This window comes from Artibeus jamaicensis, unplaced genomic scaffold (genome assembly GCF_021234435.1).
Source record: "Artibeus jamaicensis isolate MK-2021 breed Jamaican fruit bat unplaced genomic scaffold, CSHL_Jam_final contig_548, whole genome shotgun sequence".
Lineage (NCBI taxonomy): Eukaryota > Metazoa > Chordata > Mammalia > Chiroptera > Phyllostomidae > Artibeus > Artibeus jamaicensis.
In genome coordinates, this window is record NW_026521883.1 from 4,610,228 (window position 1) to 4,633,094 (window position 22,867).

The 22,867-nt window shown below is 37.8% G+C and overlaps 1 protein-coding gene across 2 annotated transcripts in view; it reads right to left on the reverse strand.

The window, feature by feature from the left end:
* Positions 1-22,867, reverse strand: part of ATL1 (atlastin GTPase 1) — a 64,909-nt gene that overhangs the window by 34,793 nt on the left and 7,249 nt on the right. Inside the window, exons 2-4 of one of the 2 annotated variants that reach the window (XM_037155702.2) lie at positions 20,633-20,803; positions 2,631-2,878; positions 258-392 (exon numbers count right to left, since the gene is read on the reverse strand). In XM_037155702.2, coding sequence (XP_037011597.1) covers positions 258-392; positions 2,631-2,878; positions 20,633-20,666 — 417 coding nt within the window. In that variant the 5' untranslated portion in view covers positions 20,667-20,803. Of the gene's footprint in view, positions 1-257; positions 393-2,630; positions 2,879-20,632; positions 20,819-22,867 lie in introns of those variants that run through there. The other variant, XM_053670016.1, reaches the window with a different exon arrangement.

Below are 22,867 nucleotides of genomic sequence, written 5' to 3' on the forward strand. Positions count from 1 at the left end.
AATCCAACGTAACAGAAACAACATTGAAACAAAGTTTAGATGTTAGCTGATCTGCTGTTCCACTGTCTCTACAATTTTCCCTGCCCTGATAGCTGGAAAGGGCAACAGGAAACATGTAATAGGATACTACCCACTTCCCTTTTAAACATTGTGTCAAATGGCCAAAAATTAGTTTCCATGAGAGCTTTTGAGGATCCTAAAAAGTAGTAACTGTTGCACGTGAAAAATCTATTTCCTTTAAGAAGTTCACATCATACCTTTTTGCCATCAGGTTTATTGACAAGGAAGACTTCACTCCATATCTGGATCCCTGTAGTCTCTCGTTCAGACCCACCTCTCCATGAAAAACCAGTCAGTGGTTCATTGTAATCTCCAACCCAATCCACTGATTCCTATAAATTAAGAAAGTCTATGATACAGAACTAAGTATGTAGTATAGTATTTTCCATTCATCCATTCAGGTTTGTATCTCTCTCCAACTCTAGTTGAAAGGAAACAGCATATTCACACGTATTGTATTGATACAATTACTTTATTCATTCAAAAAGTAATTGCAGAGGAGCAATTGCCTGCCACATTTTATACTGGGTTCTGGGGATACAAAGATATCCAGACCAGAGGAAGTTCCTAGCCTAACAGGGAGACAGACATGCCAGCAAACCATTATAATGCAATATATGCATGCCAAAATGGGAGTGTATGGAAAGATGGGAGCATAAGGGAGAAAAATGGAAGGAGGGAATAATGGAAGCGTGAGAAAAGAAAACAACTACTAACTCTTGGTCAGGTAAGACTTAAAGGAGAGATGATGTTTGAACTAAGACTTGAAGGATGTTTAGGAATTTTCCAGATGAGCAAACTTAGGGAGGGCATTCCAGAAACAGGAATAAAGATATGAGAGAACATATTATATCAGGATATAAACAACAATATACTACTGTGGTATTGGGGAGGAAGGGAATGAATAGCAGGAGGAGGGGCACCTAGTAGTAGGTACAGAAAAACAAAAGCAAAATAAATCTGTTCCACTTTACTTTGAGTAAATGCTATTTAACACTAGCAGCATGATAAGTGATATTGAGTATTTTACTCAAATGTGTAACAGTTAAAACTATGAATACATCTAAAACAGTATATTCCCAAAGAATGTAAAGTATATGAATTTTGTTCATTCAATTTTCTCATCTTTGTTAAGTAGCACACTAATGTTTGTATAGAGAATGGTAAGAGTTTTGCTTGCTTTCAAAGCCTGAGTATTTTAGCAGTTCTGTTCTTGATTTGTTTGAACTGACATTAAAGATACAAGATGTTGCCCTGGCTGGTTTGGCTCAGTGGATTGACCACTGGCTTGCAAGCCAAAGTGTCACTGGTTTGATGCCCAGTTACGGTACATAACTGGATTGCAAGCCAGGTCCCTAGTAGGGAGCGTGTGAGAGGCAACCACACATTGATGTTTCTCTTCCTCTCTTTCTCCCTCCCTGCCTCTCTCTAAAAATAAATTAAAATCTTTGTAAAAAAGATAAAAAAAAGATGTAAGATATTAAAGTTAACATTACCAAATTGTTCAAAAATTACTCAACTATAGAAGATCAATTCAAAATGAGTATTTATGGTATAAATACATAATGCAAAGTTTCTTTAGGTAGTGTCTATTCTGCCTCAAAGTTCATATTTGCACCAGAATTGCTATGAATAAAAGTGTAGGAAAAAATACTGATATACTCTCTATTCCCAACCCTTTCTTCCCCAGCTTTAATCTTCTATTTATCCCTCAGCTTTTGGTTTATTCTGTGACTCTTAAAGTCTCATTTCTGCACTGTACTCTTGTCTCAAATTTTGTGACACTGTTGGTTGCTTCTGGGGTAGGGGTGTGAAATGAGTGTGAAAAGATAAGGTAGAACTTGCTGGGGTAAAGGCAAGATACACGATAAAATTTGGGGCTATAGAGGTATGTGCATTTTTAAAAATATGCAAATATACTCTTGAGATTTGTGTATGTAATTACATGTAAATTTTACAATGAAAAAAACTAAATAACTACTAAAATCTATCATAATTGAAATATTGATGGAAAGTATACTGATATCAGCAATTTACTTTTTTTTTCTCTGAAATGATGCAGAAATATATGATGAAGAGATGGATGGAAATAATAGTTGGAGACACATGTGATGAAACAAGAATGTTAATGTCAATGATACAATCTAGGCAGTAGATAGTCAGGTATTTAGTGTAAAATTCTTTGAACTTTGCTGAATGCTTGAGAAATGGCATTGTAAATGTTGGGGGGGAAATGATTACAATAAAAAAGTTATGACAATAGTTATTTGACATTTTAAACCCTACAGCATGTAAAATTTATAATTTTATACTATGCAGTATCTATTTTTAAAAGAGTAAAAAATAAGTTACATTCTATGTGAAATGTGGCCAAGTGGTTTCAGACAAAAGTGGCCTACGTAGTTTGGTACCCAAAGCACCAAAGTTGAAATGATTACACCATAGCATTTTAAAACTGGTTCATATTTAGGATACATAATAACAGAGGTGGAAATAATGGACACTACTAAATAAAAACACAAAGTGACAGAAGCACAGAAACAGAAAACTTTTAAAACACCTCTACATACCTGGTTGTACATATATCTCAACATGAAGTCCATTAGGAATGATTTTCCTTTTCTAAAGGCTCCAGCAACAGACACAGCAACGACCTCCTTGTCTCTGACAGCCTCTGAGAGGAGGATTCGGTTTAGCGCGGTTTCATCTAACTCGAAGGAATGGTCATCTTTGACAATGAGGACTTGGACCGGTCCTGCCTTTTTCACTGGCTCCTCTTCTTCTGAGCTCCATTCATATGCCTTTTCTGAAAACCCACCTGTTGAATAAAACAGTATTTTATTCAGGTAATCATCACAAAATACCAAGAAATATGTATGTACCTCTTAACTCTCAAACATCTGAAACAGGAAAACAGTAGAATTAAAAGTGCTCCTTTTAAATGACATATATTAATGTCATTCACACCCTATCTCAGAAAGATTTATATCTGGTCTTTCTGATCATCTCACCAAATCAAACCATTTTGTTTTTAAAATAGCTATACATCACTGCAGAAATCTGTTTGCAGGGTGGGAAAGAAAATAAAAATAAAGGAATCTACTTTTAGAAAAGAGGAATAAAGTGATTTTAGTGGACACTTTCCTCATCCTCTAGAAGTAAGCTTATTCGTATTAAAGAGACTTGAGAAAATTTTTTAAACTGAATATACATAGGGGGAAATACATGTAAGGACTCAGAATCATACATTCTTGAAACTGGAATAAATCTCTAAAGCATCTAGTTCAGCTCCCTCCAAGGCATGCATTCCATCTACGGAATCCTACACTCCTAATTGTCTAAATTATACCTCATAGCAATGGAAGTTAATGAGAATTAAATTGGGTAGGACCATATTACAGGTCTTCAAACCATAGCAGAAAGGTCTGGAAATAAGTCAATAAAAAAGGAATCTTTGGAAAGTTGCTTTATATGTATGGCTATACCACCCTGAATGCGTCAGATCTTGTCTGAAAGTTACTTTTTGTGGAGACCTTACAGAAAAGTAGTATGAACATAGGACATTACTAAACCTCTCCGTTTCTTCATCTGTAAAATGGAAACTACTAATAGTACCTATTTAAGAGGGTTGTGGTAAAGGTTAAGGGAGTCACTACATGAAAAGTGCTGAGAACAGTGCTTGTCAGGAGTAAACTCATAAAGGTGAGCTGTCATCATCACCACCACCACCACCTTGGAACTGCTGACTGGATTAAGTATTCTTGAAAGAAGTTCTGCATACTTTCTATTAATTTATGTGTATGTGTGTGTGCATATTTGTGTGTTTTCTGAGTTTTCTATTGTCAGAAATGCGATTTTTTGACAAAGGTCAACTTTTAGAATTCATTCTTAATATACATGAATTTTGGAACCCTAGACCGTGGCAGTTGTGGTATATTACAAAACAACCTCAATGTGTCAAGTAACGCATTCTTGCATCCACTGCCTTAACTTTGTAATGTCCTCCTGCTTTGACTCTGCCAGCATCCACATGGTTTCCTGTAGCAGACATGCCACTCTCACCATGAGAGTGTTTCTAGACTATTTGCTTGCTGCAGGATGAGAGACACTTGGAACAAGCTCAGCAAGCTGACCCCCAGCCAAGCCAAGATCAACAGAGTTGCCCAACACCTTCTTTAACATGTAATCAGTAAATACTTATTATTCTATGCCCCTGAGATTTTGTGACTGTTTATCATGTAGTTTAACAGACAATGAACAACTGATACAGCCCACAACTCCTTCCTTTAGAAAGGCAGTACAGTGTAGTGGCTAAAAACACAGGCTCTGGTAAAAAAACAAAAACAAAAAACTCTGGTTAAAGACCAAACTGCTGTGATTCAAATCAAGGCTTCCCCATTTCTTAGCTGAGTAACTGTAGGCATGTTGTTTAACCTCTGTCTACCTTGTAAGGTTGTTGTAAATTAATATATGCATGTAACACATTGAAAATAGTGGCTGGTACTTAGTAAATGCTATTAGTATTATTGTAGTTTTAAGAAACTAAAAGCAAAGATGTAACTGATGTTGTACAAGAAAAGGAAATAGAATTTCTGTATCAGGCAGTCTACTATGGATGCCTTCTTGTGGTATTTATTACTTTAAATAGCCTAGCAAGGTATTTATTATCTGTATTTTTGACAGCTGAAAACATGAGAAATTGGATTAACTTTCCCAAGATCACACCCACTAGCAAGTGATATATAGAAGTTCACACAGTTAATAACTGTCAGTTTGGGATTAGATCCAAGGTAGCTATCTAACTTCTATCTCAGCCCTTTTTACTATCATATTCTGCCTCTTTAGTGGAAATCAAATAACGCTTGGACAACACATAAATGGGCTCATTTGTATTGTATCAAAAGAACAGAAAGTCAAAACGTGCATTGATTCTTCAGATCAGAGACATGGCCTAGCCTTAAATAATATTAACTTCAAATCAAACCTTAATATTATTAATTTTTGAAACAAACTTGGCTTTTAAATAACCTTTCATCTAAATTTATAAATATACATTTCAATAGACATTTTCATTATGTCTATTTGATAAGTCCTATAACAACAACAAAACACGGCAACTGTCCAGGTAGGGCTATGGCCCAGGCTGGCTTTTTTTTCCAAGGAGCCTTTGATGAATTCAATTATCTGGTAAAAATGCAGCTTTTCCCCTGAGAGAGAGTCCAAAATGGTTAAGCTGCTTTCTCAAGAGTGGTACTTGGAGCTCAGGAATGAGAAAGGAGCGCAGTGTTAAGGTCAAAAGGGAGGATGAGAGGGCCAGAATAATTGCCATGTTATCCTTGGAGGGTCCATGTTTTTTTTGTATAAAACGTTTGCCTTAGAAACTTTACATAGAAACCAAGCTTTTGATTGTTTGGCATTTAAAGCACAGTTATTTTCACCTAAGAATGCATTTTGACTTTGCACAAGAAAGCTTTAAATCAGAAAAAAGAAAACAACAAAACAATTGTATCTCTTGGTATAATTTTATCAGATAACATTGATTTTATATATATATATATAAAATCAGATCACACACACATATACATATAATATGTATAACCATATCTCTACATATTGCTGTTCATCTACAAAACAGTTTTATTGAGCCCTGGCCAGTGTGGCTCAGTTGGTTGGAACATTGTCCCAAAAATAAAAAGGCTGCAGGTTCAATTCCCAGCCAGGACACATGTCTGGGTTTCAGGGTTTAGTTGGGGTATAAAGGAGAGGCAACAGTTCAATGTTTTTCTTTCACATTGATGTTTCTCTCCTCCTTCCTCTCCCTGCCTTCTTCTCTCTATAAAATCTCTCTAAAAAAACATGTCCTTCGGTGAGGATTAAAAAATTTAAAAAATAGTGCTATCGAAATACTGCACATCTAACATGAAATTTAGTTTTTCATTAATGAAGAGAGACACACAGCAATGCTTTCTGAACAATAGTACAAAGCATCTGGAGACAACAGAACCATTGCCTATAGCCATGGATCTCTCTGCAAAGTTAAGAAAGATGGATGTTATGTCCAAAATATAGTGGCTTATATATTGCCATATGATAGATGCTATAGTCAGAGTCTTTATTTAAATCCCAGCTTCACAATTTACATATATGAAGTTGGGGAAATTATTTAACCTCATAATGGCTTACTATCCTATATCTGAAAAATGAGATTAAGAGTGGTGCCTGCAGCCCTGACCAGTGTATCTCACTTGGTTGGAGAATTGTTCCACAGGCCAAAAGGTCACCAGTTCAGTTCCCAGTCAGTGTACATGCCTGGGCTGCCTGTTCCGTCCAGTTGGGGCATGTATGACAGGTCTCTGATCAGGGTTCGTATCACAGGCAACCAATCAATGTTTCCATCTTTCTCTCCCTTTCTTCCCCTTTTTCTAAAATCAATGAGCCTGTCCTCAGATGAAGATATAAAAAAAAGTAAGAAAAGGACTTTTGGCCAAAATGGAGGCATAGGTGGAAACACTGTGCCTCCTCTCACAATCAAATGTAAAGACAACAAAGATTTAGAAACAAAAACACAGCCAGAACAGACAGAAAATTGAACTGTATAGAAGTCCAGCAAACCATTCATCTGGACCCGTAAGAGGGGCAGAATTGGCAGCTGGAGGAAAGGGGTTGCAGCAGGAAAAAGAGTTGGCTGGCAGACCTGGGTGCGGGGAGGAAACAAGCAGATCCAACCCAGTGAGGTGTGTGGTTGGCTGACCACAAACACACATTCATGTGTAGATAAACCAGGCAAAAAATGGTCAGTGAGACAGAGCATGCAACCCAAGGCCCCAGCAACAGGAAATAAAGCCTAAAAGCACCCGAATGAAAAATCTTGCAGGGGTTGAGGTACAGGGAGAGGCTCCAGCCTCACAGGAGAGTTCACTGGAGAGACCCACAGGGTCTTAGAACATACACAAGCCCACCCACGTGGGAACCAACACCAGAAGGGCCCAGTTTGCTTGGGGGGAGTGGCAGAGGGGACTGAAATCCAAGAGAGTGGAGCAAGAGCCATTATTCCCTCTCTGACCCTTCCCTCACGTACAGTGTCACAACCCAGCAACTGGGTTGCCCTGCCCTGGTGAACACCTAAGGTTCTGCCTCTCATGTGTAACAAGCACAACCTGACCAAAAAAATTATGGCTCAAATGGAAGAACAAATCAAAGCCCAGAGCCAATAGATAAGAGCCAATATCTCTTTTAAGTGACCAAGAGACAGCTAACCTATCAGATGCACAGTTCAAACACTGGTGATCGGGATGCTCATAGAACTGGTTGATCTTAGTCACACATTAGATGAAAAAGGTTGACCGGGAACTGAAACTGTTTGATTTTCGTTGCAGATTAGATGAAGGCTACACTAAGTGAAATGAAGGAAAATGTACAGGGAACCAACAGTGATGGAAAGAAAACTGAGACTCAAATCAATGGAGTGGACCAGAAGGAAGAAAAAAACAACCAAACAGAAAAGAATGAAGAAACAAGAACTCAAAAAAAAAAAAATGAGGAGAGGCTTAGGAACCTCCCAGACATCTTTAAACATTCCAACATCCAAATTACACAGGTACCAGAAGGGGAAGAGGAACAGCAACAAGTGGAAAACTTATTTGAACAACTAATAAAAGAGAACTTCCCCAATCTGGCAAAGGAAATAGACTTCCAGGAAGTCCAGGAAGCTCAGAGAGTCCCAAAGAAGGTGGACCCAAGGAGGAACACACCAAGGCACATCATAATTACATTAGCCAAGATTAAAATAAAGGAGAGGTATGCCAAGAAATTTGATAACCTAGGGGAAATGGATACATTTCTAGAAAAATACAATCTTCCAAAACTCAATGAAAAAGAAGCAGAAAATCTAAACACACCAATAACAGCAAAAGAAATTGAAGCCGTAATCAAAAAACTCCCATCACACAAACGCCCTGGACCAAATGGCTTCATAGGAGAATTCTACAAAGCATTTAAGGAAGAGCTAACCCCTATTCTCCACAGACTATTCCAAAAAATCCAGAAGGATGGAAAACTCCCAAATTCTTTTTATGAAGCCAGCATCATCCTAATTCCAAAACCAGATAGAGACACAACAAAGAAAGAAAACTTCAGGCCAATATCGCTGATGAACATAGATGCTAAAATCCTCAACAAAATATTGGCAAATCGCATCCAACAATATATCAAAAAGATCATACAACATCACCAAGTGGGATTCATCCCAGGGATGCAAGGATGGTTCAATATTCGCACATCAGTAAATGTAATACATCACATAAACAAAAGTAAAGACAAAAACCACATGATCATATAAATAGACGCGGAAAAAGCTTTTGATAAGGTACAACACCCATTATGATAAAAAACACTTAGCAAAGTGGGAATAGAGGGAGCATTCCTCAATATAATAAAGGTCATATATGAGAGACCTACAGCCAACATCATACTCAATGGGCAAAAACTAAAAGCTTTTTCACTAAGATCAGGAACAAGACAAGGATGTCCACTTCCACCACTTCTCTTCAATATAGTATTGGAAGTTTTAGCCACAGCGATCAGGCAAGAAAAGGAAATAAAAGGCATCCAAATAGGAAAGGAGGAAACAAAACTGTCACTGTTTGCAGATGACATGATAGCGTACATGGAAAATCCTATAGACTCTACCCAAAAACTGCTCGAACTAACTAATGAATTTGGCAAAACAGCGGGTTACAAAGTCAATATCTGGAAATCAAAGGCATTTTTGTATACCAACAATGAATCAGCAGAAGCAGATATCAAGGAAAAAATCCCATTTGATATAGCAAAACCAAAAATAAAATATCTGGGAATAAACCTAAATAAGGAGGTAAAAGACCTATATGCAGAAAACTACACAGCCCTGAAGAATGAAATCAAGGAAGACACAAACAAATGGAAACGTATACCTTGTTCATGGATTGGAAGAATTAACATCATCAAAATGTCCATACTACCCAAAGCAATTTACAGATTCAATGCATACCTACTAAAGTACCAATTGCATATTTCACAGAAATAGAACAAACACTTCAAAAATTTATATGGAACCATAAACGAGCCCGAATAGCAGCTGCTATTTTAAGAAAGAAGAACAAAGTAGGAGGAATCACAATTCCTGATATCAAATTCTATTACAAAGCCACTGTAATCAAAACAGCCTGGTACTGGCATAAAAACAGGAACATAGACCAATGGAACAGAACAGAGAGCCCAGAAATAAACCCAACTCTCTACAGTCAATTAATATTTGACAAAGGGGGCAATAACATAAAATGGAGTAAAGATAGCCTCTTCAACAAATGGTGTTGGGAGAACTGGACAGCTACGTGCAAAAAAATGAAACTTGAGCACCAACTTATACCATACACCAAAATAAATTCAAGGTGAATAAAAGACTTAAATATAAGCCTTGAAACCATTAAAGTCCTAGAGGAGAACACTGGCAGGAAAATCTCAGATATTTCATGCAGCAACATTTTTACCAATATGTTCCCTAGAGCAAGGAACATAAAGGAAAGAATAAAGAAATGGGATCTCATCAAAATAAAAAGTTTCTGTGTGGCTAAAGAAAACAGTATTAAATTAAAAAGACAACCAACTGTATGGGAAAACATATTTGCCAATGATACCTCAGACAAAGGTTTAATCTCCAAAATATACAAAGAACTTACGCGACTCCACTCTAAGAAGACAACTAACCCAATTAAAAAATGGGAAAAGGACTTGAACAGACACTTTTCCAAGGAGGACATACAGAAGATCCAGAGACACATGAAGAGATGCTCAATATCCCTAGCTATCAGAGAAATACAAATCAAAACCATAATGAGATACCACTTTACACCAGTCAGAATGGCTATCATCAACAAAGCAACAAACAACAAATGTTGGAGAGGTTGTGGAGAAAAGGGGTCCTTAGTTCACTGTTGGTGGGATTGCAGACTGGTACAACCATTATGGAAAACAGTATGGAATTTTCTCAGAAAAATAAAAATCGACCTGCCTTTTGATCCAGCAATTCCACTGCTAGGATTATATCCTAAGAACCCCAAAACATCAATATCAAAGAACCTATACACCACAATGTTCATAGCAGCACAATTTACAATAGCCAAGAGCTGGAAGAAACCTAGGTGCCCGTCAGTAATTGAATGGATCAAAAAATTGTGGTACATATACACAATGGAATTCTATGGAACAGAGAGAAAGAAGGAACTACTACCCTTTGCAACAACATGGATGGAACTGGAAAGCATTATGCTGAGTGAAATAAGCCAGGCAGTGAAAGACAAATACTATATGATCTCACCTTTAACAGGAAGCTAAACAACAAAACAGACAAGCAAGCAAAATAAAAACAAAGACACTGAAATAGAGAATAAGGGGACAGCGAGCAGAGAGGAGAGGGGACGGAATTTAAGGGAAAAAATGGGAGGGGTTTAGAGAAACAAGTATAAAGGACACATGGACAAAAACTAAGGGTGGTGGAAAGGGAGGGAGGTGGGGTGCATGGGGCGTGGTGGGCTGGGATGGGAGAAATAAACAGAAAACTGTACTTGGAAAAATAACTAAATAAAATTTTAAAAATAAATAAATAAAATGAAGAAGAGAATTCTAGAAGCAGCAAGACATAAGAGGACAGTCACCTACAAAGGAATTCCCATCAGACTGTCAGCGGATTTCTCAAAGACACTTTGCAGGCAAGAAGGGGCTGGAAAGAAGTATTCCAAGTCATGAAATGCAAGGACCTACATCCAAGATTGCTCTATCCGGCAAAGCTTTCATTTAGAATGGAAGGACAGATAAAGTGCTTCTCAGATAAGGTCAAGTTAAAGGAGTTCATCATCACCAAGCCTTTATTCTATGAAATGTTAAAGGGATTTATCTAAAAAAAGAAAATAAAAAATATTAACAGAGAAAGGACAGCAAACTCACAGTTATTAACCACATCTAAAACAAAAGCAAACTAAGCAGACAGCTAGATCAGAAGCAAAGCCACAGAAATGGAGATCACATGGAGGGTTAGCAACAAGGGAGTGGGAGGAGGAAAAGCAGGGAGAAGGTACAGAGAATAAGTAACACAAACAGTAGGGAGAAAATAGACAGGGGGAGGGCAAGAGTAGTTGGGGAAATGCAGAAGCTAAAGAACTTATGACATAGCTAAAGAACTTATGACATATGGACATGAACTAGAGGGGGAAATATGGGGGGAGGAGTGTGCAGGGTGGAGGGGAATGAAAGGGGGGAATAGGACAACTGTAATGGCATAATCAATAAAATATATTTTTTAAAAAGTAAGAAAAGGAAAAGAACGGTACCTACATCAGAGAGGTGTTTTTAAGTGTTTATTAAATGAAGACCAAAGAGCCTTACAAGTAGTATGTGCTTCATAACAGTCACCACTATTAATAATATTATTTATTATTATCTATTCATATTTGATTCCAGTACTACCTCCCCACCTAATTTCAGCTTCAGCACAAAAGTCCATTTTTAGGACAGGAACTAAACATTTTCTTTGAAGCTCCGAGCCTCCAGTGTAATTATCATCTGAGTAAACGACTGATGTGAATCAGGGACTCTGGTCGGACATAATATTTTTGATATAAAAATATCTTCGAAGCTGAAAACTTTATCACAACTTTTTACAGACCGACATGATTCTTTAAAATTGTTCATAGCAAACTACATATATACAAGATGTACTGAGAATGGAAATTCTGGGTTGCACTGTTTTCAAATACTCAACTTTACAATGTGATACAATTTTTTTAAGTGGCTGTACCAATTTTTCACTCCCAGCAATTTATTAGTCATCATATCAAGCCATATCCTTTCTAATACTTGGTTTTGTCTGACTTCTTAATTTTTGTCAATTACATAGGAAAAAGTGGTATCTCATGGTGATTTCAATACATATTTGTCTAAATGGTCATCAGGTGAGTACATGAGTGTTCATTTTTTTATAAGGTTGTTTGTCTTTTTCTTGCTGATTTACAGGGTTTCTTCATATATCTTAAATGCTAGGTCATTTGTTAGTTATATGTATAGCAAAAATCTCTTAGAGCTTGCCTTTTCATTTTCCTTAAGCTGTTATTGATGCAGAGTGATTATTAATTTCAATGTATTAAATTTCATTAATAAATTATTTAATAATTAGCATTTTGCATATCATTTTTAAAAGAGTTTGTTTATTTATCTTTAGAGGGGACGGGAAAGTGAGAAAGAGAGAAATATCAATGTATGGTTGCCTCTTGTGATTCCCCTACTGGGAACTAGCCTGCAACCCAGGCACGTGCCCTGACTGGGAATTGAACCGTGATCATATGGTTCACAGGCCCATGCTCAATCCACTGAGCTACACCAGCCAGGTGCATGTCATGTTTAAGAAATGATTCCTTACATGGCATATGAAAGACATTCATATATAAACTTTTCGTTTTTAAGTGTTGTTTTTGATATTTAAGTTCTTAATCTGCCAGGAATTATTATTTCTATGAGACATGACATAGACATCCAATTTGATTTATTCTATATTAGTAACGAAATCTTCAGACCTCTATCAAAGCCCCGTCTTTCCTCAAGTGGTCTGCCCTGTGATCTTTCTTACAAATAAGAATCACGCACACACATATACATATACAAATGTATATATAAACATACACCCATGTTTCATAAATATATAGTGACTTTGTTTCTGAGCTCTCAATTCTGATCCATTCACCAATTTGTCTATACTAGCATCAATAGTACACTATTTTAACTGAAATAACTTTATAAAATGCCATTATATATAAAATAGCCAGCCTCTCTTATTCTTCTAATTATTATCAGTATTGACTATTTTGACACTTTCCATGTCATTATCAGAATCAATATGTTAGTCTGAAGTTACATTAAATTTATAGATCAATTGAAAGGAAACAATACTGTTGTGCTATTGTGTTCCAATCCATAAACATGAGATATCATTCCATCTATATTTGGTCTTTAATCCCCTTCAGTAAAGTTTTTATAATTTGTGAGAGGGCTGGGGAGAGAGAGACAGACCATATTCACATAACTTTTATAACTATATATTATTATAACTCTCCTATTTTATTATTGTTGTTGTTAATCTTTTACTGTGCCTAATTTATAAATTAAACCTTATCGTAGGTATGTGTGCATAGGAAAAAACATAGTATATATAGGGTTTGGGACTATCCATAGTTTCAGGCATCCACTGGGGGTCTTGGAATGTGTCCCCTGCAGATAAGGGGGGACTATTTTGTTTATCCATTCATCAGTTGACAGGACTTTATGTGTTTCTACTTTTGGCTATAATAAATAATGCTGTTATAAACATTTATTTGCAAGTTTTTGTGTGAACATATATTTTCATTTCTTCTGAATAGTCAACTGACTTGGGACAAAGATGCTAAGGCAATTCAATGGAGAGAGACTAGCTTTGCAACAAATGGTGCTAGAAAAATTGGATGTCTATATGCAAAAATATAAACCTCAATATATCATACACTATATAAAATATTAACTCAAAATGGATCATAAATTTGAAAGTAAAGCAAACTATATAATGTTTGGAAGAAAACATAAAACAAAACATAAAATCTTTATGGTCTTGAATCAGGCACTAAATTCTTAGATATAATGCCAAGAACATGACCCAATGTCTTAGTCAGTTTGGGCTTCTATAACAAAATACCACAGACTGGGTAGCTTATAAATAACAGAACTTTATTTTTCCAGTTCTGGAGGCTGGAAGTCCAAGATCAGGGTGCCAGCATGGTTGCATTCCTTTCCCTTTCTCTAAAGATAAATAAAATCTTTTAAAATTTTTATCAGAAAATGAGAAACACCAAATGTATAAGTGTTTATCTTTGGAGAGGAATTAGGGAGAGGTTGCCATTAAGGAGGGGCATACAAACAGTGTCAAAATACTGACAAAAGTATATTTCTTCATGTAGGGAGGGAGGATACAGGTGCTCTCTATTATCCTTTTAAACTCAGTCCTGGCTAGTGTGGCTCAGTGGATTGAGCACTGGCCTGCAAACCAAAGGGTCACTGGTTCAATTCCCAGGCAGGGCACATGCCTGGGTTGCAGGCCAGGTTACCAGTTGGGGGCGTGTGAGAGGCAACCACACATCTAAATAAGTAAATAAAAATAAAAACTCAACATCTATGTTTTATTTGTTCTTTTGTATATTGGATATTTTTCATAAGGATCTTATGTTAAAGAGCCTCCAAATTTAACTGTACCCCAACTTTTTGACTAACAGTAACACATTTCCTGATGATCATTTTCCTGATAATTACAGATTCTGCTTACCTTCTAGTCACTGGTTCTAAAGATAATAAAGGCTACAGAATTTGAAATAGAGCAAAGCTATAACCTAGGAGACGTCAATACAAGGTGTAAGCAGATACAAAGTGTAAATATATATATGTGTGTATATATATGAATATATGAAAATGTGTTGAAAAAGATGTAGAGAAGGCAAATTAAATTATAAAAATTAGAGGGGAGAGTCTGTATATGCAGATATATATATAAAACCCATTTGAAGTTTTATTTTGTTTTAGAAGGATTAGATATATGGAAAATAAGGCAAGTAAAAAGAAACAAATAGCTTTGGCTGGTGTGGCTCAGTGGTTGAGTGCTGGCCTGTGAACCAAAGGGTCACTGGTTCGATTCTCAGTTAGAGCACATGCCTGGATTGAGGGCCAGGTCCCCAATAAGGGGTGTGCCTGAGGCAACCACACACCAATGTTTCTCACCCTTTCTTTCTCCCTCCCTTCCTGTCTCTCTAAAAAGAAATAAATAAAATATTTTAAAAAGATTTTATTTATTCATCTTTAAAGGGGAAGGGTAGGAGAGAGGGAGAGAAATATCAATGTATGGTTGCCTCTCATGCATTCCCTGCTGGGAATTGGCCTGCAACCCAGGCATGTGCCCTGACTGGGAATTGAACCGTGATCCTTTGGTTCACAGGTCCACACTCAATCCACTGAGCTACACCAGCCTGGCCTAAATAAAATATTTTTAGAAAAGGAACAAATAGTCTCATCACACGAAAAACAGAATACATCCAATGGGAAAAGAAAGATCAGAAAGTAACTATACTATACTCAAGATTTTCCAAATAGGATATATAAACAGGTACATAAAAAAGATGATGCTCAGCATCACTAGTCATTAAGGAAATTCAAATTAAAATGATAGTGAGATACCACCTTACACCTATTAGAACAGTCCTTATCAAAACGATAAGTTATTATCAAACAGATAACAAGTGCTGTTGAGGTTGTGGAGAAAAGGGAGCCCTGTGCATAAGGGAGTTGTACACTGGTGCATCTACTGTGGGAAACAACACAGAGGTTCCTCAAATAATTAAAAACGGAACTAGTTAAAAATATGATCCAGAAGGTTTACTTCTTGGAATATATCCAAAGAACATGAGAACACTAACTTGAAAAGATACCTGCATCTCCATGTTCATAGCATCAATACTTACAATAGCTAAGACATGAAAATAACCAAAGTATCCACTGATGGATGAATGGATAAAGAAGTTGTGATTTGTATATATGTATATTATTCAGCCATAGAAAACTAGAAAATCCTACTATGTGGGGGACAATAAGGATGGACCTTGAAGGCATTATGCAAGGCGAAGTAAGCCAGACAAAGAAAGACAAATACTGTATGATCTTATGCACAGAATCTCACCAACCAACCAACCAACCAACCAACTAACCAACAAAACCACTGAATTTGTAGAGAGAGAGATCAGATTGGTCATAACCAGAGGCGAGAGGTTGGAGGAAGGGGGTGTTGGAGGAAGGTAGTCAAAAGGTATAAACTTCTATTTATAAGGTAAAAAAGCACTAGGGATGTAATGTACAACGTGGTGACTGTATTTAACACGGTTGTATGATATACAAGTATGTACAACAAAGTTAAGAGAGTAGATCCTAAGGGTTCTAAGCACAAGGAGAAGTATTTTTCTTTTCTTGTTACTGTATCTATATAAGATGATGGATGTGGTAATCATTTCACAATATATGTAAGTTAAGCCGTCATATTATACAACTTAAACATATACAGATAATGACTGTTCTAATAGATTTAAGGTGTTAATTATTTCTCAGTAAAACTAGAAAATTTGTTCTTAATGTTTCCTTAAAAAACAAATCTAAAAATTGATTTTCAACAAATAAATATTTACTATACATACTGTAAAGCTAAGATAGTTTTTCTTTAAGGGCAGAAGAAGCTGACATTTTAGTGCAATAAAGCAATATTGCACTGACAGTTTGTTATGTTGTGGAAAACTCAAATTCCTATGTGGTATCCCAAATTTTTCAGCAACTATAATTAACTAGAACAAATAAACAAAAAAAAGGATGAATTTTCTGTTTTGTTTCCAGTACTACTTGAGCTCTAAGCCCAACATTAAAATACTGCCTACTGGGCTACTTACTGCCTCCTGATAGTCATCTGTTCCATTTACTTTTCACACTAGCACACTTTTTGCCTTCTTTTCTAGTCCAAGGTGATCAAATTTATAGAGCCTTGATTTCTTACACCAGCTCAAGCCTAGATAGGCTTACTGTGGTACCTTTCGGCATACTGTTGTAGTTCCTTGTCCTCATCACATGAACTGGGGAAGCAAACGACTTAAAATTTCTATCTTAGATCTATAACATAAAAATTATGGAACCTATGGCAAAGTATTCATGCTCTCTGAGCTCATATTCCCTATATATTAAAATAAGGATAATGCCTATCTTTGAGGAATTAATTTTTTTAAAGATTTTATGTATTTATCTTTAAAGGGGAAGGGAAGGAGATAGGGAGAGAAATATCAATGTATGGTTGCCTCTCATGCATTCCCTACTGGGAACTGGCCTGCAACCCAGGCATGTGCCCTGACTGGAAATCAAACTGTGATATTCTGGTTTGCAGGCCCGTGCTCAATCCACTGAGCTACAATAGCCAGGGCAAGGAATTAATTTTTAAAAGCTTAAATTTATCCCAACTTCTAGTTCAGTGTAGATTTAAGTACAGGTGATGAGATTCTCAGTCCTACTCATAAACCTGCTTCCCAATTGTACCTTTGGGTATGGTCCTCAAATATCACCCCTAGTTCTGGGGGTGAGCAGAGATGCTTTACTGCTTTCTAGCTTCCATGGTCCTTGTAGAACCTACCAGGTCTCTGGCCACTCAAATAATAGTAATACTTGTCATATGGTCCTATAGGGAGCCTTTATCTAAATCTTAGGTTTCCTGTATAGATTTTACAAATATCTTTCTCACCATTTCTTGGAAATTACTATATATTACAATTCTGGATAGTCTACCTTTGTTATTGGCAGTTGCCTTTCTAACTTGTCTAGGAAATATTCATCTAGGTAGATGATAAGGTCAGCCTTTTGTAGCTATCACCTGAAGTTTTTTTCTCATCAGAGACCTCTGGCTTCTACAAAGGCCTGTTCTATCTATTCCCCTCATACTATTCCCCATTATCTTATAAAACATTCCACAGCATCATGTTATAGAAAATAAATTAGAAGACATTCCTAGGTTCTAATCTTAGTTCTCCAATTTGCTAAATATGTTACTTTTGCCAAGTTATTTAACAGATAGGAGACTCAGTTTTTTCATTTGTACAACAGGAAACGTGTCCTGCCAACTTAAGAGGCTACAGATCAAATATAGTAATGCATGTGAATGTGCCTTGAAAACTGTAGTTCTATCTAATGGGGAAGATATTATCCACTCAATCAAGAGGCAGTGTAGCATAGTGGTAAAGATGAGAGAATCTGAAATCTAATTGCCAGAATTGGAATCTTGGCTCTATTATTTAACTTTTAATATGTAAAATAAGGGTTACAGTACCTACCTCAATGGTATTAGCTATTATCGGTATTATTAAATGCCTACTATTTATTAGGGATTCTACTAGGTACCAGTAATAAAATGGAATCAAGATAGATATTGCTAACACTTTGGCAAAACCCCCTGTTTCCTAATCTATATGTTACATTTTCTAAGTCATTTATGTTGTATGTACTTTACACCAAAGAAACATAGTAAACCATTTTCACGGAGCATCAAGGTAAGACTCCACAATTTTACTGTTTACTTTCTGTGAACATTTCCAGTGAACATATAGTGACTCTGTTATTTCTTTTCTTAATTCATCACTTGAGCTAAAACTCTTGGTGTCTTCTGGGTAAACTGTCTGAATTATGTTTCTATCAAATATAAATAATGATAGTGTTTCTGAAAGTAACATCCAAAGACCACCTGCTTCTCAAATACCTAAGATGCTAATTAAAAGTCCTATACCCCATTTCAGACATATCGATTCAAAAGTTTTGGCTGGAAGACATGGGAATCTGCATTTCTAATAAGTTCCCAATGTGATTTTTATGCAAATCCCTTTGGAGAACCGAGAGAGAGAGAGAGAGAGAGAGAGAGAGAGAGAGAGAGAGAGAGAGAGAGAGAGACTGACTCACCCTCCACTAAACAAAGATCTGTGACCAAAGGAAATACTGAAGAATAATGTTCCAAAGCTTCATCAAGGAGAAAAAATTTAACCCTCAGCATAAATTTTCACATGCCTGTCTCCAAACAGAGTGGAGTCAATGGTGAGCGAAGTTCAAGACCAAAACTAACTTGAATATACACACCTTAACTGAGTGTTCAAGAAATTCTTCTTCTAGAAGCCAAGAGGAGGCATAGAAAGGGGTTACCCTGAAAATGCTCACCCATATTTCAGAAGAAGCAAAGAAAACAAGAGTTACTGCAATAGTCACACCTACTAAAATGGGGGTTTGGTGATTTCAGTAAAATGGAACCACTTTCTTCTAAATTCAGATAACTAGCCCTGGCTGGTGTAGCTCAGTGGATTTAGCGCGGGCCTGCAAAGCAGGCAATCACAGTTCAATTCCCAGTCAGGGCACATGCCTGGGTTGCAGACCAGTTCCCAGCAAGGGCCAGTTCCCAGCAGGGGATGCACCAGAAGCAACCATAGTTCAATTCCCAGTCAGGGCACATGCCTGGGTTGCAGGCCAGTTCCCAGCAAGGGCCAGTTCCCAGCAGGGAATGCACCAGAAGCAACCATACGTTGATGTTTCTCTCCTTCTCTCCTTCCCTTCCCCTCTAAAAATAAATGAATAAAATTTTTTTAAAAATTAAAAAAAATAAATTCAGATAACTAAAGATAGACTTCCCTTACTACATCCCATATCTACCACAAACCTGGGATAATCTCTTACATGTAAACCTTTTCTCCTGGGAGTTAAGTTGGTCCTGTGACCAATATGAGCAAGGACTTTTGATAAAAGTACACCAAAATAATGAATTAAAATTAAAATTTATATGTCTTAGTCTTATGGACAGTTATAGATCTCAATGAAACATGAAGAGAATCAGGAGCTCCAAACACTGAGTGGGCATAAACTTTCCAAAAAATAATAATTCAAAGCTAATGAACAACATATTTCTATACCCACCAACCCACAGTGACTGGAGATCTCTGGTTCAGATAATAAAATGCCCTAAAGGACTTTAGCTTCTCATACAGTGACGAGTTTAGTACTGGGACTAAAAAATCGGGAGTCCAAGGCAGAAAAAGACACCTAACCGGCCCACACTAAGCATCCTAAACCAAGTCCGGAGCAGCCGAGTGGGCGGGGCCCCGATTTCTCCTGCATCATTGCGCTCTCGCTTCTCCGCCTGCGTGAGCACCGCCCACCCACTCACAGCGTGAACCCACTGGGCCTAGCCACTCCTTCCCCCTCCCCTCGGCCTGGTGCTGAATCATGAGCCCAATATCTCCAAAAGGTAAAATCAAAGAACAATGCCACCCTGAATGGGGTACCAGGTTGGGGTGGGGCAGAAGGCTGTAAATCACAACTTTTCTTCCCTGCACCCCCAATTCTCCAAGCAATCCCTAAATTAAAACGAGCACTGCAGCACTGGGGCACCCCCAAGCAGGCGTCCCTTCTCCTGGGTTGCTCTGGTCTGCAACGCTCTCACTGGGCCTGGCTCACTCTCCTTCATTGTTCCAGCACCACCCACCACTGGAGCGCGCCCGGCAGGGCACAAGAGCTCGCAGCTCCCCATGAAGTGGGGGATCGAGGATCCCCAATGCCCTGCCCCTCCCTACCAAGTAACAACAGACCCCTGCCCGCTCTCATCGCCTTCCTGCCAACCTAGAGCTAAAGCGGAACCAGCCAGTCCCCAGAGGTTCGCGGTGGGTGCTGTCCAAATGCTAGGAAGAGGTGCACTAGGGGAGTCGGGGAGAAGCCTGCGTGAAGCTGCAGCGCTCGCCCACAGCACCATTCGGTTTACGTGGGTACCGCTCTGCCACGGTTCCTCCGGCCCAACAGGGAGCAGCTCGGCCCTGGCCGTCTCCCAGCCTTGGATGCCAGTCCTTGGCCCTCCTCTTCTTCAGAAGTAGAAAGTAGAAGGCTAGTACCATTCAGGCTGCAGAAGTCACCATATATTACTCACCCCAGCTGTTTCTGTCCCTGCGGTTCTTAGCCATGATGGTCCAGGGACTCGTGGCAGTGAGGCACTGTCACCACGCTCGCTCTTCTCCTGGGCCGCAGGTTGCTGGCAGTGGGAGACTGTGTGCCCGAGCTGGGCGCAGTTCGCTCAGACTCAGAGGATGTTGCTGTGGCGCTGGAGGGAAGGAGTGGGGAGGAGAAGGGAGGAGAGAACGGATGAACCAAGCTCAGCATCAAAAGCTGGAGTTCACACAAATACCAGCGTCACACCCTCCCTACTTCAGCCCACCCCCAGAGCGTGAAGACAGTGACAGACATGCACTGCAATATTTTGAACGAGAAACACACACACAAATAAACAACACCCTCTCTCGCACACGCTCAAAGAATTTAACAGCATTATCTAGTCACAGAAATACACAAACCATATACTGCATTATACCAGTTGTTCAAATACTTGTTTTCCTACAACAGTTACATATTAGTACAAACATGCTGGCAATATTTATACAGCTAAAGAAGTTAAATTGATCTGCATTTGTTTACTGGGCACCATCCCCCCCCCCCCATTTTAAAAGCAACATCATGTAGTCAGGAGAGTATTGCGCATTTTATAAAAGGTGAAAGATTTATACTATCTGAAGAGAAACCAGAGTATAAGTATTGTGCATTTTGCATCTGTCTACCAAACAGGCCTGTCTTTTAAAATTGGGCTAGCAAAATTACAACAAGAAGATCAAGATAAATGAAAACCGAAGATTCATCATAATCTGTAACTAAATGTCTAGTTGGTGAAATTCCCCACTACATTTGTAGAGATAAAATCCGGATTTATATAGGCAAATATTTGAAGTAAATTCATACTACATAGTCTAGGTAAGCCTTGGCAGGCACAAAAGGTTGCAGACAATTTTAAAGGGAAAGCAAAAGGTAATAAATACTCTTAAAAAGTATTTTCAATCTCTCCCTTTTCACTGATTTCTTTCCTCTCTGCCTACAAATTTAGTTTTTAGTATCCTAGAAACACTGCCCCTTTGTGCTACTTGACCCTCAAAGATACCAACATCCCGTTCCTCTCCTTGTTACACAGTTTTCTCCTGCATTTGGTTGTTTCCCACATTCCACAGATCAGTTCTGCCTGGGAGGCTGACCGCTGCTAGCCTCTTAACCACCAGGTCCTTGCTTTCTGCTTATTCCTAGTCATCAGCAACTCCTCCCTCTATGTTCTCTCAGTATAATTTACTGTGGTGTCTTCATACAGGACCTGATGATCCCCAAACCTATACTTCTAGTGTTAAACTCTCTTGAGAGAGAATGATCATAACAGCTGAATTTATAGCTGCCTGCAGTCATCGTCACTTGGTTTTGCTACCAACACAGCAAAATCAACAAGTCTTACCTATTACTGCCAAATTTTATGTATTCCATATTTCAGCTAATGGTTCTAGTGACCTCAGAACTGTGAACTCCTTAAACTAAGTTTACATTATAGTTTTAAAGCAAAGTGTGCTCATTAGAATTGCATTACCAACTAATGAAACAACACAGAAAGACAGAAACGATCTCAACACTGAACCTACAAACCAAACTCATAGTACAAAAAGAAGTGGGTTCTGTTCCTGTGTTTCTTGGCTAAAATTTCCAGCTCAGATTCCAGACTGATAATCTCTTTCAGGTAAAAACCAGTAAAAGGGTACAGTAGATTCCCCCAAACAATTGTTCTATAAGGGTTATCAACTGTAGCATTTTTTTTTGTAATTGCAAAATACTGGCAACAACCTACATGTCCCTGTATAGGAAAGTGCTACACTAAAATACATCTCTATGATGGAATACTAAACATCTGTATAAAAGAATACAGAACTTTATGGATTGATATAGAATACAATGCTAAGTGGGAAAAAACCCAAGGGCAAATACTTTTCCTTTCTATAAGAAAGGATATGAAAAATAAGTGTATCTGTTCCTCTGTACAAAAGAAACACAGAAAATTGCTAAGTCAGAAAGTAGAAAAAGATGTTTTAAAATTGTGAAATCAATTCTGCACAACTCTGTGACTATACTAAAAGGACTAAATTATACTATTTAATTTGATGAATTATATGGTGAGTGAATTATCTCTCAATAAGGCTGTTTTTAAAAAGTCAAGGTCAGGTTTACTTTAAATTTTAAAAAGGAAAAATAAGAGCTATTCTTCCATTTGCACTTTAGTACTCTATGTCCTCTCTCTTCCTGGCTC